At 38.7% G+C, this 18,410-nt stretch overlaps 1 protein-coding gene across 1 annotated transcript in view; it reads left to right on the top strand.

Moving 5' to 3' along the window:
• LOC148340713 (gamma-aminobutyric acid receptor subunit gamma-3-like) overlaps positions 1-18,410 on the top strand; it is a 73,145-nt gene that overhangs the window by 44,804 nt on the left and 9,931 nt on the right. The window contains exons 6-8 of the mRNA XM_088290833.1: positions 1,539-1,621; positions 8,552-8,689; positions 14,948-15,100. Of these exons, the coding sequence (XP_088146959.1) occupies positions 1,539-1,621; positions 8,552-8,689; positions 14,948-15,100 (374 nt within the window). The remainder of the gene's footprint in view (positions 1-1,538; positions 1,622-8,551; positions 8,690-14,947; positions 15,101-18,410) is intronic.

Genomic DNA, 18,410 nt, shown 5'->3' with positions numbered 1-18,410 from the left:
GTGGATGATACAAGGGGCTATATATTAATAGAGACATTTTGGCCTCATAACCACCATTACAAAGATGTCAATGTTTGGTTGACACTGTCATACATGACTATCGCTAAAACATGAAAGATATGAAGAAGCAGTGATGTCATTTATTTGATTGATGGCCATTCTTATCTGCAACAGCCAATCGGATAACTATAGCTTGTCTCATAAAATCAAGTTAAGATTGTCTCAATTGAGCAGCGGCGAGTGACACCAACACTGAAAAGTAAAAAAATCGAATCAGAATCTAGAAAGCAAAATGAACCACGAAACATTAAAATCTCCTAACGGAGAGAAGGACAACGTCACCGTGAGTGACTGGTAAAAGCACTCACCCTGGCACCACAATCAATGGCTAGGCGAAAACAATTACTAACCTCCCCAGCCAACTACCGAAGGCGGACAGCTAGCGCCTTACTTGTTGGAAGCGCCTTGCACCCACACAGACATTCGCTTAAACGCAGCAAACGCGAAGGAATGGGCCGTGATGGCCAAAACGTGCATACCTTCAATGCAAGACACCACACTCCCACACAGATGCCACATCACCTGTCTGACAGCTCAGTGAGGAAAGAACCGGAACAAAGCGGCAGAGCTGGAAAATACATTATCAACACTGGAAATTACCAATGTAATTTAGGGTCACAGGCAGTTGCAGTCTATCCTAGTTGAGAGACGGATCATTGGATTTTGGACTTACCCCCTGTAAATCAGATTGAATGCGTCATTGACCAGGAAAAAAGCGCCTGATCCTGGTATGTGAATTACAACACGAGCAATGCCCCAAGTAATATATGGTTAAATCCGAGGTGTTCAATCCTGTTCCTCGAGGGCCGCTGTCCTACCTGTTTTCCATCTCTCCCTGCTAGAACACACCTAATTCAAATGATCAGATAATCAGCAAGGTCTGCAGATGATTTGAATCAGGTGTGTTTCAGCAGGGGCAGATGGAAAACAGGAAACACAGCGGCCATCGAGGAACAGCCTTGAACATCCTTAGGTTAAATCAACACCTGCTTGATGACGTTAATCTAAACTGACCATTTTTATTTCTGTGAAGTTGTGTTTTTGATTCATCTATTGCAATGGATCAAATTATTATGAGATGATTCCACCAATATCCTACAGCACAGTTTACTGATGATGCTCATTAGCACATTGGCTAAAATGTCAACACTTTACAGCTTCCTTCAGATGTTGGGGTCAATGTGCTTGCTGTTCACACTTCAGCTCCATATTTGGGTTTTCTGGCACATTCTGTCATGGCAGAAAGTAATTCTGCAATTTTGAAAGTCAGCAATGTGCACCCACAGAGAAAAGCTGAATGTGGGCTGCTCTCTGCTCTGATTGAGGCACCACTTTTGTGCACATTATAAAGCTGTCAGGCAACTCATATCATTATGTTGCATGGCAATAAATTCTTTTCAGTCAATTGACTAAAGAACAGGACGTGATTCAAGTGAAGTATCGGCTGTCTTTTTATTTTTCTCTGTCTGTCTCTTTAGGATGACCATCAACGCGGAATGTCAGCTGCAGCTCCATAATTTCCCAATGGACGAGCACTCGTGTCCTCTCGTCTTTTCCAGTTGTGAGTTTTGACGTGCAAGTCCACGTATGCACGAGCTGACTGACACATACGTATTAAGGAATGTAACAAGACGTCTGTCACCTAATATTCCCAACCCCTCATTAAGGGTTATTGCAGTCATTTACACGTAATTGATAAAAATTGGTAAGATTGGGAAAACTTTGTGATGGAAGCAGACAGTTCTTCTTGCGAGTGGCTTGCAAAAGTCATGAGAGTGATCAACAGATGCAGATGATGAGGAGCGCAGCTGCTGCATGTCCAAATCCATAACTGACTAATAATGTGCCTGATGCTGGAGCCTCGTACAGCTGTGTGTTTAGGTGTGTGTCGAAGGAGGTGATGGGTCACCACCGAATCAAATATGATGAAATTAATTTCAAGTTACCCCTTGAAGCAACACCAGCTGTGCTCTGTGTATCCAAATTCATGCAGAAGGCGTTTCCGTGGAAAATTGATATGAATTAGGAGCGCTGACCTTGAACAAATTGTATTTATTAATATCTAGGCGTAATTTCATTGTTTGAATTCAAGATGATTAGATGGCTTATTTTTCATTTGATTTTTTTCCAATCACTATCAGACTATACGTTTTCTATCGTTCCTTCACAAAGAACTCATAACTGTGCTTAATGCGGGATTTTTAAATCAGAGTATAATCTTCCTTGTAATTAAAGTACAACGGAAATTGCGTTTGGAGAAGTCAGCCGCTTTCTTTTCATAGGCCAACAGCGCCTCTATTTCTGGGAAATAACCAAAAACACATTGAGGGCGCACAGGGACACACACGCACGCACCCACACATACACACAATTTATTTATTTCTTTTAACAGTGATTACTAGCTTGTTGAGCTGCCAGGTCCTCAAATCACAGGCATGGCTGCCGTGTCACTGAAGTGCTCCTACTGTGTGACTTTCTTGCCTTCATTTTACATACACTCTTAATTGCATGATGTACTGTACTGGATGACAAGCGACCACACCCTGATTGAAGGTCAGCAGATAAATTGCCTGCAGAAAAGAGAACATGTGTCATTCCGTCACCTTTCAGCATTTCCTCACCTGTTTTTCAGCAGTGGTGAATGGGATGATGAACGTTTCCGGTCCCAATTTTTTCTATGAAGCTGTCTTCTTGTGTATACTTATGTGCGGTATAAAGGCAGGGAGACAGCTGCACCTTCATTCTGAAAAGTTACCATTTTAGAGTTTCACATGTGTAAATGAACACAAATTGTTAAAAGGGCACTCTATTTTAGTCAGAAAATTATTTTTGCTCGTGTGCTTTGAAACAAGATACATCCATCCATTAATCCATTATCTGTAACGCTTCTCTTCACAAGGGTCGCAGGGGTGCTGGAGCCTATCCCAGCTGTCTTCGGGCAGTAGGCAGGGTACACCCTGGACTGGTTGCCAGCCAATTGCAGGACACACAAAGACAAACAACCATTCGTGATTACACTCATACACATGAACAATTTAACGTGTTCAATCAACCTGCCATGCATGTTTTTGGAATGTGGGAGGAAACCGGAGTACCCGGAGAAAAACCACGCAGACACATTGAGAACATACAAACTCCACATAGGAAAGCCGGAGCGAATCGAACTCATGACCTCTACACGGTGAGACCATCGTGCTGACCAGTTGTCCACCGTGCCGTCTGCTTTGAAACGCAACAAAAATACATGTAATACTTTTAATTATTTGGACCAAAATATTGGTGTTGTCATTTTTTTATGCCTTTTAAAATTCTGTGGTTGCCTTCATAATACGCTTTGGGCCATTGTCCATCCGAATTGTCAAGCACCGTCCAATGAGTTTTGGGTAACACTTTATAATAAGTACATACTAATAAGCATTAGCTATGCATTTGTAAATAATTAAGCAATCGTTTATAAAGCATTATTCTGACATGAATAATAATTTGCATATAGTTTGTAAATATATCAACAAATGTTTTACTCATCATTTATTAGACATAGATAGCGCTCACTATAGATGAGCTCACACAAAATACTAATGAATGGTCAGTGCTTTGTAACCACCAAAATGAATGAACTCCTGTGTTAATAAGTGTTAATAACACATTTGTTGGAAAAGAAATGTGTACCTTTTTATAAAACATCAACTAACACTCTCACTCACAAATAGCACATGTCTGATTAGTTTGTGTATGAGTGGATGCATGTATTTCAAAATAGTTTGTTAGTCATTTGCGTACAAACTACTACCTATTCCTAAAGGACTGATTGGGAGATGATGCAATACATAATCTAGTCATGTTGAATCTGCCAATTATAAAGTATAAAAATGCAATCATGAAGCATTTTAGGGATGAGCTTATTAATGATGAGTAAACCATTAGAACTGTTTACCAACGACATACTAATGATTATTCATGTGAAAAACATGCTTTATAAATTATTAACCTCACTAAGTAACAATGCTTTACTAATATGCTTATTAATGATGAGTAAAACCTTTGTTGTTGTATTTACAAACTATATGCAAATGATTATTCATGTCTGAATAATGTTTTATAAATGATTGCTTCCGTATTTGCAAATGCTTAGATAATGCTTATTAGTGTGTACTTATTATAAAGTGTTGCCAAGTTTTGAAGTACAAAGTATTTGACTGAATATGAGTGGATAATATTGCCCGAAACACTTCAGAATTCATTCTGCTACTTTTGTCAGCAGTTACATGCGATCTAGTTCCACTGGCAGCCATACGTGCCCACGCCATGACTCTACCTTAACCACGCTTCACTGATGACGCGATATACTTTGGACCTTGAGCTGTTCCTTGCCTTCTCTATCTTGATCTGTTGCCATCGTTCACGTACAAGATGATCTTTGTCTCATCTGTCCATAAGTTGTTGTTCCACAAATGACTGGTTCTTTGAGACGTTTCTTCGCAAACACAAATCTGGCCTTCCTGCTTTTGAGGCTCAACAATAGTTCACACCTTTTGGTGAAATCCCTGGCCAACTTTTGGGAAGAGGTTTTTCTTGATGATTGGTCTGTGATCAACATTACTATGTAGTTCCTTCTCTTATTTTGTACCAAACGGTTGATTTGGCCACACAAAATATTTTTGCGAGCTCTCTGATGGTTTTCATTTGATTATTTTTTTTTTGACATGTCCTTGGACTTAATCTTCAGAGACAACCTCGCCACATTCCAAATGAATATACCACACTTGAAATGAACTCTGTGACTTTTATCTGCTCCTTTTAAGTGAAATAATGAGTGAATGACTGTTACTTCTGATCCCTTAAAAGATGGCGGCACATATAAAATGTCTTGTAATTCCTGGATGTAAATGGTTTAATTAAACTAGACTTTTTAGTCTAATTAACTCCCTCAGAATTGAGTGGCCAGGGCAGACATGGAGGATCCAATTTGACTGCTCTTTTTCTTTTGTTTATTGTGTTTATGTACACCAAACATTCACATCCTGCCTTACAGACTCTCTCAATTTATAAATGGCTAAGCAATACCTGTGATAGTGAGCGTAATATTAATAGCAGGTCGGTCATAAATCGTCGAGGGGTCCCGGTCCAAACATTCATCACCCACCAAACCCTTCTCAGTCTCTTGTTGTCACACAAGACAAATTCACCGCTCTGCTTCACCACGCAGCAGTGCAGCCTTTGGTAACTAGTTTGGTACCTGTCGAGAAAACACAGCGACTGCATGAGTCCTTATAAGTCCGTGAGTATTTATGGCACTCCGTCCCTCGGCTCATTAAACCAAACACAAGATGCATACTTTCACTCTACTTTATACGATATACTCTCTAAATTTACTCCTACATCACTTCCGCATTTGTCTCTGCCTCACACGTGCGCACAGCTCATGAATATTTAATATGAGGTCCAAGTTTCATTGGTCCATTGTGATGTGTTCGGTAATTTCATTGGTCAGATGTGACAAGACTTTGGGTAAATCTATTGGTGGCTTGAAGCTCGTCAGGAAAAATTCATAAAGAAACCGTGGCTCGCTAAAAGCTGAACTAAAAGTTCAAAAAGTGGGCGAGAAAGTATCGACATATAGCCGTGAAAATTTAGCTTGATTTGGTAAAGGCAAATAATTTTTTTATACATATCTATGTGGATTCTCAATTTTTTATTATGTCGACTCAACATTAAAGACCATCAGCTACATTTAAAAAAATGCTGCTTTGAATTTACTGCACGCAATACAATTATCTGGACTTAGATGCATTCTTTTAAGTACTTAAAAATGTATCTGGGTCCACATAATTTTATTTTGTGCACCCACTTGACAAATTAAATGGTGTACATTGAGCTCACAATTTCTTTCAGCGTTCATCTCAACAGTCAGACAGTCGAATCGAGTTACCACGTTTGTTTTGTGAGAAATCGCTGAGATTTTAATTTCTTAATTTATTTGTAATTTAGGAACAAAAACAGGGCACCTGTTCCCTAGGATTTAAAAATACTTTAGTAGAAGTTGAAGTGTCAACACCTTAAGAAAAAGTATAAAAGTAAGGTTTTGAAACTACTTAAAGTATAAAAGTAAAAGTAATGCAGAAGAAACAAAATGTATTGAAGTCAAGTCACATATTTTCTTTTTAATATCTGCTCTGATAGGCTTAACAATTTTCTGATTACTGGTAATTACCACGTTCAAAGAATAATAATTAATCAGATGAATCTACCCCACCCCAAAGTTGTTACTTGAGTTTGAAGGGACGCTTAATCAGGTTGAATATTAGCACTTATATAATCAGTATGCATGTAAAAATTAAATCAGTCCTAAAATTGCCCCTCCCCTCAAAAAAAAAGACTGTAGTGAGTTAAGGGCATTTTGGGGCTGAGATTTACAATGAATCAGCACGCCTCATTTTGGAACTCTGCGTGTTATTTTTTCTGTCTCAGCTGTCTACAGCAGCATTGGAGGCAAGCGCTGTAATATTGCTTGGTTTGTCAGTTTGCATGTCTAAAACTGCGACCAATCGCCCCCCACATGCAAATGCACATTACTACTCTTGTCCACTTCAACCTGTGAAAGTATAAAAGCAAAAATCAATATAATATTGCAAATCTTTATTGTATAGACTTTTAAAGTCCAAATCAAAACTCAGGACATTATTGTGACAAAAAATTAATTATAGTATATTTTATATTATTGGTAATATACTTTTGCGCTCGCAGGCCACTCCTCCTGGCTGACATAGGCTGTAAGCGTATAGCGCAATTATTTTCCGGTTTTCAGTGCAATAGTTTACGAAGAAGATTTTCTCTCCCGAGTCATATATTAATTGACTGAGGCCTTCACTCATATGTTTTGCCAGATAATATGCTGCGCAAAATAGGATACGTTTCGGTTTAACGTGGCTCCATCCCGAATGATGTGAAGTGTACTTGATCACCCAAGCACTTACGTGCGTTGTTAAATACACTGTCTTTGTCAATCTTCGGTTAGCTCAACAATCAGCATGACAATGCTGATGTGCTTGGGAAAATTCAATATGATGTGTTCATAACGTCGTTAGTTTGTTCAGCGATGTGTCATATACAGATAAATAGGTTATCGAAATACACAGGCATACAAATGCACTGTTATGATTAGCCGTCGTCTGTTTTACCAAAGTGATTTGAGTCAAGTGTTTATGGGATGAAGTTCATTATTAAACCTGTAGCCGTTTAGCCATGGTCATCGTATGTAAATCAGCTTCCGTAAGTGGTGTAAGTTAGATAGATAGACAGATAAATGACTTGAGCCCAAGACAAGCTAGCTAAACACCACTTGGATGACATAATAGAAGGCCATCTTCTTAATGAGAGTATTCACTTGATTCGTGTGCTTTCTAACAAGGGCTCTCCTCGAGCTCATTAATGCTGTCACTCATTTGCCCATGTAGATCTCACTGGCACGAGCTCAACCTCCCTGTCACATACAGATTCATTTCGATTTATTTCTGTAGCATGCATGAGGCGTGCATCCAACTCCAAATTTAAATGGTTGGATTTTACACCTTCAATCTTAACCAAGAATTTCTGCGTGTACTGGTGAAGCCTTCTCGGGTGAGAAGCGAAACATCTCAGACAACTAGAACAGTCCAGTGGCGATCGATTCAATATCCTGAGAATCAAATGACCTGGATCAATGAGGATGTCGACATGCATGTTGCATGCCTGCTTTCTGCGTGTGATATGTTGTTCAAATCAATGCCTACCTCGCAGTGGAGAGGTTCAGAGTTTGAATTTCGGGTCAGACCACATTTTGTAGATGTATGTGTTATTTTTAGGTGGTTACTACTCCCGCCACTTACCACATCACACATTGAAGATTTTAAACTGTCCATAAGTCTTTTGTGAGTGTGAATACTTGTTTATTCTTATGTGCCCTCTGAGGTACTGGCGACCAGTCCAGGGTGTGCTCACCCAAAGTCAGCTGCGACAGGGCTCCGACTCATTCTCACCAGGCAATACAAAAAATGGATGGATTGATAATTGTTCAAATGGACCAAACATAATATGAGGCAATTGTAAGACAGAAGCAGAAGTGAGAGCTGAATAGGGTTTCAGCTCCTATGGCTGCCTCAGATTGTACAAGCTAAACACTAACAGGATTGCTCTGATATAACAAATATATAAACCGGTCTGATTATTTTAGTTTGTGGAATTTCTTAAAAGCACTGCCTGCCACATGTACACTTTAAACATAAGCATCAGTTCAAAGATCAGCGCAAGTGGAGTCCTGGCTCGTCCACCACAATATTAAAACATTCCAGAAGGCCATGTGGTGTCACCATGGCAACAAAAGAACTACTACTGTCTCGAAATGTCTCGAAGTTGTTGTTCATATTACTACGGATTTTTCATCTTCTGTAGTCTCTCTCTGTCTCTATTGTGCCCTTCTTTCAGCAAGCTAAACCAGCATATGTGTTCTTTTTAGATGGCTACCCACGAGATGAAATTGTGTACAAGTGGAGGCGAAACTCAGTAGAGACGTCGGACCAGAAATACTGGAGGCTCTACCAATTTGACTTCATGGGACTCCGAAACACTACCGATGTATTGACCACGACTGCAGGTAACAAAAGGTCCAAGAGCGTGCTGACCCCATGTCATACATCTGAACTCCACATATGGCTGGCAGCAACTTTGCACACGTTCATTCCCAATGTGGGCTAACAAGTTGGAGACTCATGTCACGGCTTCGGGCTTAGAAGGAAAAAAAAGATATTAATCGTCGATATTAAAAATTAACTGGAAAGTTGAATTATTCAGTCCCTTTCACTTTGCATGCGGTATGTGATCATTTCGTTCCTGCTTGTTGTTTGGGGGCGGCTGTCGTAACGTTGTCACTCCAATAGGTGCCACTAATTACACCCTCGACTGGCTTCACGTGGGCCAGTGCCTAATTCATTTTTAATGGTGGTTTTAATGGCTGATTATACTGAGCATTATGAATGAGGAGGATCGGGCCCTGAACATGATACGGCTATTGTAAACCTCTTATTGCCCTGATGCTAAACCGCACTGATCCGACTTTCACTTACAAGAGTTTCCTGTATGAATAATTTTGTTTTTCCCCAGTATTAACTGAAAAATCAGTGAATGAACAGTTACGTTGTTGGATATGAAGACGGAAAAGGGAAGTAATGTTTCATCTAAATCCAGAATTTGTGCTGATGCCATGGGACAGGAGAGTAATAGCACAACACATTACAATCACAGCCGATGAAATTCGACAGGAATACAGTATAAGTGTCGGGAGATGCTTAAAGTTTAGTTGCATCACATCAGGATAGAACTCAAATTGGCATTACAACTTCTTATATTTTTTCCAATAAAAATAGACATTTTATTTTGGAAAAACAAAGTTTAATAGGATCGTTCAAAGGAAAAATACATGACATTATAAACAAAAAAAAAAAAAGTTGATAGCCTGGCAAAAATGATAAAAAAAAAAAAAAAGACCTCATTGATGGGTGGAACTAAATGATGACAGATGAGCGCTGTCACCCTTATGGCTCCCTTGACTCCAACTTTATTGCACCAACAGACTCACTCACGCTGCCCTTTGTAAATGTAGACAAACATCCTCAAGAAAATGAGCTGTTTTTACTTTTCATTTATTACCTTGTTTCTGTTCCCTGTCACTCGCTGGAGCGCAGTCTTCTGGTGTATGCTAATTAGATCATGCAGCTGAAAATTGATGTGATTAATTTACATTGTGAGAAACTCGCCAATCATTGTCAAAGTTACTTTGAAAAAGCAACTTTGTTACTTTACAGATTACTCGCTTAAAAAAGTAACCACTTTTAAAAGTAGTACTTTAGTAGTACTTTTACTCTTAAAAGTAGTTTTAACCCACTTTAAAAGTAACCAATGTAGATTACAAGTTACTCTAATAAGTACATTCAGCGGATACCAACAAACGTGCTTAACAAAAAAAAATTGACACCATAAGTAAAAGAGCATTTTTAACAGAGACATTTAAAGCAATGATCCATGATCACTTAACAAGATCAATTTATGTATTTTATTTTTATCAGTAAACCCGAATTAGCTTACATTTACAATGATAACAATTTGTTTTTGGAGAAATCGATAAAAAAAACCTAACGATTTTAAAACTGCTCTCTGGAAATTATCAAAATGGCCACACCCCCTCCCCTGGCACCATGTCTTGGTGGGAGTCACCAAGGGGCCAGAGACTATTTTTCCATTCAAAATACATTGTTAGTAATGTCAAAATAACGGATCAATACACCCCAAAATGTGTGGACATCTTTACCTAGGCCCATTTCAACCTCTGAAAATATAACGATTATCCTTTTCATGACTGACTTAAAGGGGATGTCAACCCAAGATGTCAAAACGTACCGTTTTATTTAAAAGCGGCGTGCATACTGAAGAGCGTTTTCTGAATTTTACTCTACCAAGTACAGTTGTATTGTAAATTGTACGTTTAAAACATGTCATATACTCACCTCAGGGAGTCGCCATTTTCCCTCTTGTGTTGAATCAACGCACATCAGCCTGTTGCACCGGAGCGAAAACGCTGACATGCCAAGCTTTTGGGTGCACTCATAAAAGTGACATTACATGTTAAGGGATTTTTTTTACGATTCCGTATGCCTTGAAATTTCTACAAAGGCTGAATAAAATGGCAACGTGGCTTCATTTGATTGGAGTCCGGGCACTTTGGGCAACTTCAAATTTGGCCCTCATGAGGTTGTCTGTGAAGATCACTTCAAACTCTTTGTGTTTTTTTACACGGTGCAGAAGCAGCAAGCTTCAGTGAAAAACAATTGTTCAATAAGCTGTCTTGAAAATGTTTTGCCCAATGACGACCGAAGACAGATGAGGCGAGGCGGAATAACAAGACTAACATAATTCATTACTGAATATTCAGTCATGGATTGTGCATCTTTATTTACTTAGAAAACCAGTACGACTTAGTAAATATTATTTACCAATGACAAGTTTAGTATTCAGTTTAATGCGCTAAATGTAGCAAAGCTACATTGATCATTAGTTCAAACAATGATCATTGATCTCTTTTCCTTGACACCAAGAACGACAAACACAATGCGTTCCGAGAGGCTTTTTGTATTATGAATTGTTCATTGGTTGTTATATATTAAACGTAAACCTGTAAGGGTTAGCTTGTCTTACTTTTTTCTCCCCCAAGTCCACCTCCAAGGGGTACGCCCTCCACCGCCTTTCCAAAAATGAGTCTTTCGAAATGGCCACACTCGGCTGAAAGTTCGTCCTCATCACTGGAAGTCCTTCTATCCAGCCATCCAATTTACCTTAACTCACCTCTATGATGTGGACAGGCTGAGATGGAAATAAAGAAATAAAAGAAACAATCCTTGCCCCAAAAATGGTCACTCCAATTATTGGTTAAACTCGTTCCAAAAAAATAAATTAATTAAATAAATTAAATCGCTACAGATTCTTTTTGGGGGCTGGATTTTAATGCTTACATCATTTTTGCATGCAGAGTCAGTGTTCAGCTCACTCAAGTATGCCTTTAAGAATTGTTAAAAAACATTTAAAAAATAAATAAATAAATAAAAAACTTTTGGATTACCATCATAATTTTTATTTTATTTCTTTCATTTTACCTAATATACAGAGATTCTATTTTACTTGAGATATTGAACTATTAATGTTGCTTCGGCACAGGCTTCAGCACGCCTGCAACAGTTGTGAGGAAAAGCGGTTTGCATAATGAATGGATCGATGTTGTAATAATGGCATAACTTAATATTTAAAATGCACAGAGATTAAAAATATGATTACATTTGGGAACGTCCTGCAGTCACACAATCTTGTGATCTTTTCTTTAAGCCTGAATGTATGCTAGTCTGCGACCCATATTTTTCTTTCTTCTTTTTTTTTTTGTAGTTAGTGTTATTGAAGCTACATAAAACTCTGTCGACAGCACGGAGTGTGCAAAAATCCTTAATATTTTTGTCTTTAGCTGTTATGAACTCAAAATAGTGACTGTATTTCACCTTGTAAGTATTATTTGTCTATTTAAATAGTATGATATGGGCACGTGATGAGTCTTCGACACTCTAAAAACGTGAGACAATGCATTTATGTCGTCACTCACTCAGGCAGGAATGCCTCTCTATCTTTGGGAATCCTCCCATATTTTAGTATTCATTGACTACTAGTTTTGTTGCATGCACTGTCTGATTATATGACTTGAAAAATAACACGTTACTTTAAAATTAGCAAATTTTAGAGTGGCGTGTTGCTAAACTCATTGCCAATATCACTCTTGCTGATGATTGGGCTTCTGTTTCATTTCCCTTCTTGCTCCAGTTCACATCTTGCTCTTTGTTCATTATTCCGCTTCACTCTTGCAGATTTGCTGTGCATAGTAGATAGCATCACTGGGTGTCCGTTAATGTCAAATATGTTGACCAAGGGAGCATGCAGTTTGAATGACAAATAAATGGGCTCATGCATTTGGATGAAATTAAATCCACACTGTAGTTCGCTACAAAGATGTGGTTGTGTTGCATGAACAGACTCCCAAAAATTCCTCTCGTGTCTATATATTGAGGTGATATTTGATCAAGTTGAGTGTTGGAGAGATTTATTCATTTCATTCTTTTCAAATTACCTTGAGACAGCATTCGTTCCTTCAGGAAAACTTCAGGCAGTTTCAAACTTCAAGGTCATTGGCTTTCATCAACTGGCAATAACAATAAGGCAGTTTAGGAGCAGCGTTAACTGGGCAAGAGAGTCAAATAAAAAAATTAAAAATTAAACAAAAAAAAAAGAAGGAGTTATTTTTTTGGATGAAATCTTATGAACTGAGATATTTTCATGAACTTTTTACCGTTTTTAAATATAGTCCTTCCTCAAAGGACTATATTTTTTAACCAGTACAGTAATCCCTCACCACTTTGCTCTTCACTTTTTGCAGTGTCAGTGTTTCGCAGATTTTTATGAAAAACTTCAGGCAACAAATTTATTTAAAGACACATTTTAAACACGTTTTTGTTTGTGCGCTCCACATCCAGGCTCTTGTCATAAGAAGGATGGCACTGTCTTCCTATTGGTCAATGCCAAAGAACCAATCGAATGATGAAAATTCTAATCTGCCAAACTTTCGGAGTCGTGGTTATGAAAATCCCAGATGCCAGATGACCAATCATTGAGTTTGTCACAGTACACGGGCTACGATGCGTCAAGACAACAAGACACTACATTTGTCTGTGACACGTCTGTCGGATCAAAATCGGGCTACATTTGTGTGGTCTGATGTCGGCATAAGTAAAATCTAGTCCAAGTGGTCTACGTAAACATGCCATCAACCAACAGGCCATCAGCAAACACTGCACTAAAATGACCCAGATGTAAGAAAATGCTGAGTTTGAACAGAGATTTGTCATAGGTGACTTCAGGATTTTTTAGTTGATGGAAAAATGTGTGTCAGTGTTGAAAGTCATGGAGATACAGCAACACCTTTGTGGCCGGAGTAAATCCATTGTAGCAAATTAGCAACGAATTGAATTTGTCAAATATCTTCTTGTAGCACTCTACCTCCCCATGTTAGCAATACTAGTACACCGTAAGACAGTTCATAATTTTTTTCACCACTTACCTCAAATCAGGCAGATTACCCAAGTGTGTGGTCCAAAAATAGCAGCGTAGCACGAGTCGAATTCCGCAGTCCCAAAAAATATTGTGGTGTCCACCCGAACTGGAAACCAGATAAACTATTGCTTGCAAAAGGTTATTTGGTATGTGTTTGTAATTAATCAACCGGCAGTGGAGGAGTACAGAAGCTAATTCTTGCTGCCTTTGGAGCAAAAGCAATTTGATGTGAATTTGCAACAATCGGTGTCAAGAGGTTAATCGTTGACTGGGTGGATGTTGAGGGGCGGGTCCAGACGACCACCGCCACGCACCAAATATTGTCCTCACCGGGGCTGTTGGGTTTGTACCAGCCGTTCAGGAATGTCCCAAAATTCCTTATGGTCACCACTCACCTGGGTGTCATGGCATGATTGCTTCCAGTGACTGGCTCCAAATCAGCCTTTAGATCGTTCAGAAGGGTGTAAAATTGCTGATGTTATGATAATTTCGGTTTCTGGCATATAATAAAAATCACACGAGTGGAGAAAGACGTTCTCCCCACTGCCTCTGATTTAGCATGCGTGTCCTTGTTATGTTTGCAAAATCAGCCATCACAATTCGTCTCAGGTTTGATAAATCACATTGTCCATGGTAAATCAATTGATTAGCATATACACGTCCCTGAAGGCACAAATTTAACTGCAGAAATGTTGAATGTTTGCCGGATGCAGTCCTGCGTGCATCTGTTCAGTACATCAGCTTTCCGACTGTTTGTGTGAGGAATCACTTTGTGTCTGTTTTTAGTAAATCAAGCCCTTGATTCTTATTTTAATCTATGATACATTTTTTTGGAAATATGTTTTTGGAATGACTTCATAAGGGACTTGTTTTAAGCAGACAGTCCTGTCTCATGCAAATGAACCACTGCTCACACCGCCAACTATACTGCGACATCAATGTGACTATGACGTTCATTAACATGACAAAGAGGGGTGGAGTCAGAAAAAAATGTAAAGTGCATGTGAGTCCCCCTTTAGTAAATTGTTTGTATTTTCGCTCGTGGAGTTAGCATTTCATCATCAACCGATAGGCAAAGGATTGACTTAGTTGTGTCACTTTGCACTTGGTTGGTTAGCAGGCACTGTTCCCATTAATAAACATCACCTTAATGTGGTTCATCTCAACTAGAGACACCATTTTAAGTGACAAATCTCTTCTAATTTCCTTCCAACAGGAGACTATGTGTTGATGACAGTATACTTTGACCTCAGCAGAAGGATGGGCTACTTCACCATCCAGACTTATATCCCGTGTATCCTGACTGTGGTCCTGTCCTGGGTCTCCTTCTGGATCAAGAGTGACGCCACGCCGGCAAGGACAGCCTTGGGTAAGATGCCCGTGGTGCAGCTGGGCATTATGATGACATCTCATCTGTTTGTCCGACCTTGCTGCATGTGTTTAACTTCTTTAGGTTTCTATTTTTAAAACATGCATCCCATCAGTGACACGTGCTACTTCACAAGCACTAATATATTTGTTTTGCTTGCATGCTAAAGTGTCCTGCATGCTGACATTTTTTCCGTTTGCTGTCTTGTGGATGATGATTTCTGCTTTGAAGTCTTATTGAGGTGAGTGATTTTTAAGCATGCCTGCATGTTATATTGGTTTTGTTTTATATCAATTGAGTCACTGTAAAAACACTGTACAACTATTGCAAATCGAGAGCAAGATATGTAAAATATTAAATATGTGTATTTCTTTAAACACATTTATTTTGGAAAGAAGAGAATAAAAAGGATGTGAGCCTATATATGACATGCAAAACAAAAATGAAAAGCATGTCTTTAAAAAAATGTTAATGACTTAGACAAAAGTGAAATAAGGCAAGACAACAAATGTTTGAGCTGATTAGAACTCAACAGCATGTTATGAAAGTCAGTTTACTCCAGAAATGCACGCAACTCTGACCAGTAATGTTAGTATCAGTGCTACCACACGTTTCCCAGCAGATCCTCTGGGAGAGGTATTTTAAGATCACATTAAAATTCATCTCTCTAAATCTTAATTTTAGCAAATAATCTCTGAAAAAAAGCATGGCATTGTTTCTAACCTAAGGGATCGTTACTTTTATTTTTGTTTTTCTCGATTAAGGGTTGAACCAATTAATCAACTAATCAGCACTTTAGTACTCGACGTTTAACACCTAATCACGATCATGTCTTTTTGGTGTCTTGTTTTCCAATCTACCAGTTCACCTTGCCTCGTTTGTAGTGATGGGAATTGAAAATAAATTATTAATTCCAATTCCATTATTGAGCCATCCCAACAACAACTTTAAAGACTAAAACAGAAAACCAAGCAGAGCTTTTAAATGTCATCAAACCTGAGGGTTTATCATTAGATACATTTCTCCAATATATGAGACTTTGGACAATAGCAATTGGGAATTTTTACTGACCTCTTTTGCGTTCAACTCATTCAGACATAAATCAAAGAATTCTACTGGAAGCCAAAACGTTTCACTGCAAAATACCTTCCACACAATCATAGAAATTGCCACCGGAGAGTCAGGGGAACAATCCCAGAGGGCACATTCCGGAAAGATGAGTGTCAGATGGGCCTCACCAGAGTTGAAGATATCTCTGAAGTCATCGATTTATCGACTTTTTGTAAATTTCAGCACATTACGTTCAAGTACAAAAGAAAAATCGTCATTCAAGCCCCACGCCAAAAACCCCAAATACTACCAAACCGAATTTATTAACTGTGGCGCCATGCTTCATTTGATCATTTTCAGTTATCCTAATTAGATTAACACTGGCACATTTGCCATTTAATCTGATTAATTAGATTGACAGAATGTGCAGTGAATGTACAGGATAATTATGAGAATGATTAAATAATGTACAATATGTTTGTTAATTGAAATTTGAACTCAAATATAACTACTCAGCTCAAAGATGCTACTATAAATTGTGTAACCATTTGGGATAGAATCTTGAGTCCTCTGAGCTCCCAGTCCCCTCATCATCCCGTGTCACAGAAATTCATCAAAAACCTCCCTGCGGCAATAAAGAAAGTATATTGGACTTAAGCCTGTCCTGATTAAAAAAACTTTGCAGACGTCATAGACTGTCTGATGGGAGCGCATTCAATGAGGCATCCCTGTTATGATTCTTTTTTTCCTCTCCAAAATGTACAGTATCACAGTAAAAAATATTTTCCCTTTGACAAAGGTGCTGAGCTAATACTGCTCTTAACTCAAGACAAGATAGCAACTCATTTGAGCTGTAACAGTCAAAATGTTGATGTGAGTGAGCCTGTAATCTCGGGTGCTCAAAAGGAGAAGGATTCTTGGGGCCTATGATCGCCAGGGGCCCAGTAGGGCCCCTAATCAAATTATAATCCTGACAAAATAAGACACTCAGTAATAACTGTATAATTACCCATATATTCCAATTAAAATGCGTGGATGGCAACAGTAAGTGTATTTGTTAACTGGACTTTCTCAGCGCCTCCCCCTCTCCATTTCCGAAAAATAGTTCAGTGCACCCGCCCCACCCTGCAGAGACCAACAGTTTCTCACGTTATCGAACAGTGAGTGGAGGCGGAGACAGCAAAATGCCCTTGAAGTCCGGTAGCCAAAAACTGATAGCGAAAGAATCTTAGGCAGGAGAGGAGCCAAGGCTCGACAATATGTCACCCAGTTCTTTCATAGGCATTAGTGGGTTAGGGTTAGTGGTTCAATCGAAAGAAAGTTCTGGAGCAACAGCTTTTTGATTCTTGCTCTCTCGATGTTAATGTTCAAATTACAATGAATCATAAAAGGCAATTGGTCATTTTTGGAGGTGTTTGCATTTTCTCCACAGATTATAATTGCATTTCATTTTAATGGAAGAGGTTATTTAATATTTGAATTTCAAATTTTGTAGTAATTAATCTTGACGATTTGATGTTCAATTATTTAAAGAAAGAGATGGTTTTGAGATATACGGTATCAATCTCGTAGCAAAAAAATTAACCTGCATGAATTTCATTATATATTTAGTGCTTACAATATCAAATATTGTTTTCACAAATATCGGAATAATCAAAAATATCAATAAAATGCAGTTTAATCTAAAACGGAATCAAAAATTTAATCTCTAAAATGTGATTTCATGGGAAACAAAGTCCCTGGTCGCACCCCTGCTTGTCACTCAGACTACACAGACACTGGTATTTAGAAAAGATTTGGATTTTCAATGGGTTTTATCCTTCCGTCTTTAAAAAACAAGCTTTCGAAAACTCTGGCCAGAACTTTCAATAACTCTGTCTCCTGTGTTTTCTTTATTTGAGGGCATTTTTATTTATTCCTTTAAACTATCCGACAAACCTTAAACAAGCAGAACATGTCTTTGTTATCGGCCCATTTGTGCTGATTTCATTTTGTGCCACGTACCAGTGTACGTGTGTACATGGCTTCAGTCAACCTGTCTTTCAAGCATAATGAAAGGCAGCTAAAGCTCCCAGCGCATAGGCGGTGTTGTGATACACGGCCACTCACTGAGAAAGGCTTGTGATCTCTTCCAGAGAACACAACAAACAGGCAGCACCGGGAAGCCAGTGTCCCACCCCTGATAAACATCCCCATTCAACTCAGCGACAAAAAGTCATTTACCCTGTCTTCTCTGGTTCATCGCCTCCATTTTCAAGTA

The sequence above is a fragment of the Idiotropiscis lumnitzeri genome, chromosome 3 (genome assembly GCF_059441095.1).
Source record: "Idiotropiscis lumnitzeri isolate Australia: NSW breed Sydney's pygmy pipehorse chromosome 3, RoL_Ilum_1.0, whole genome shotgun sequence".
Lineage (NCBI taxonomy): Eukaryota > Metazoa > Chordata > Actinopteri > Syngnathiformes > Syngnathidae > Idiotropiscis > Idiotropiscis lumnitzeri.
Note: the sequence above shows the minus strand (reverse complement) of the source record. Positions and strands in the feature narration are given on the sequence as shown.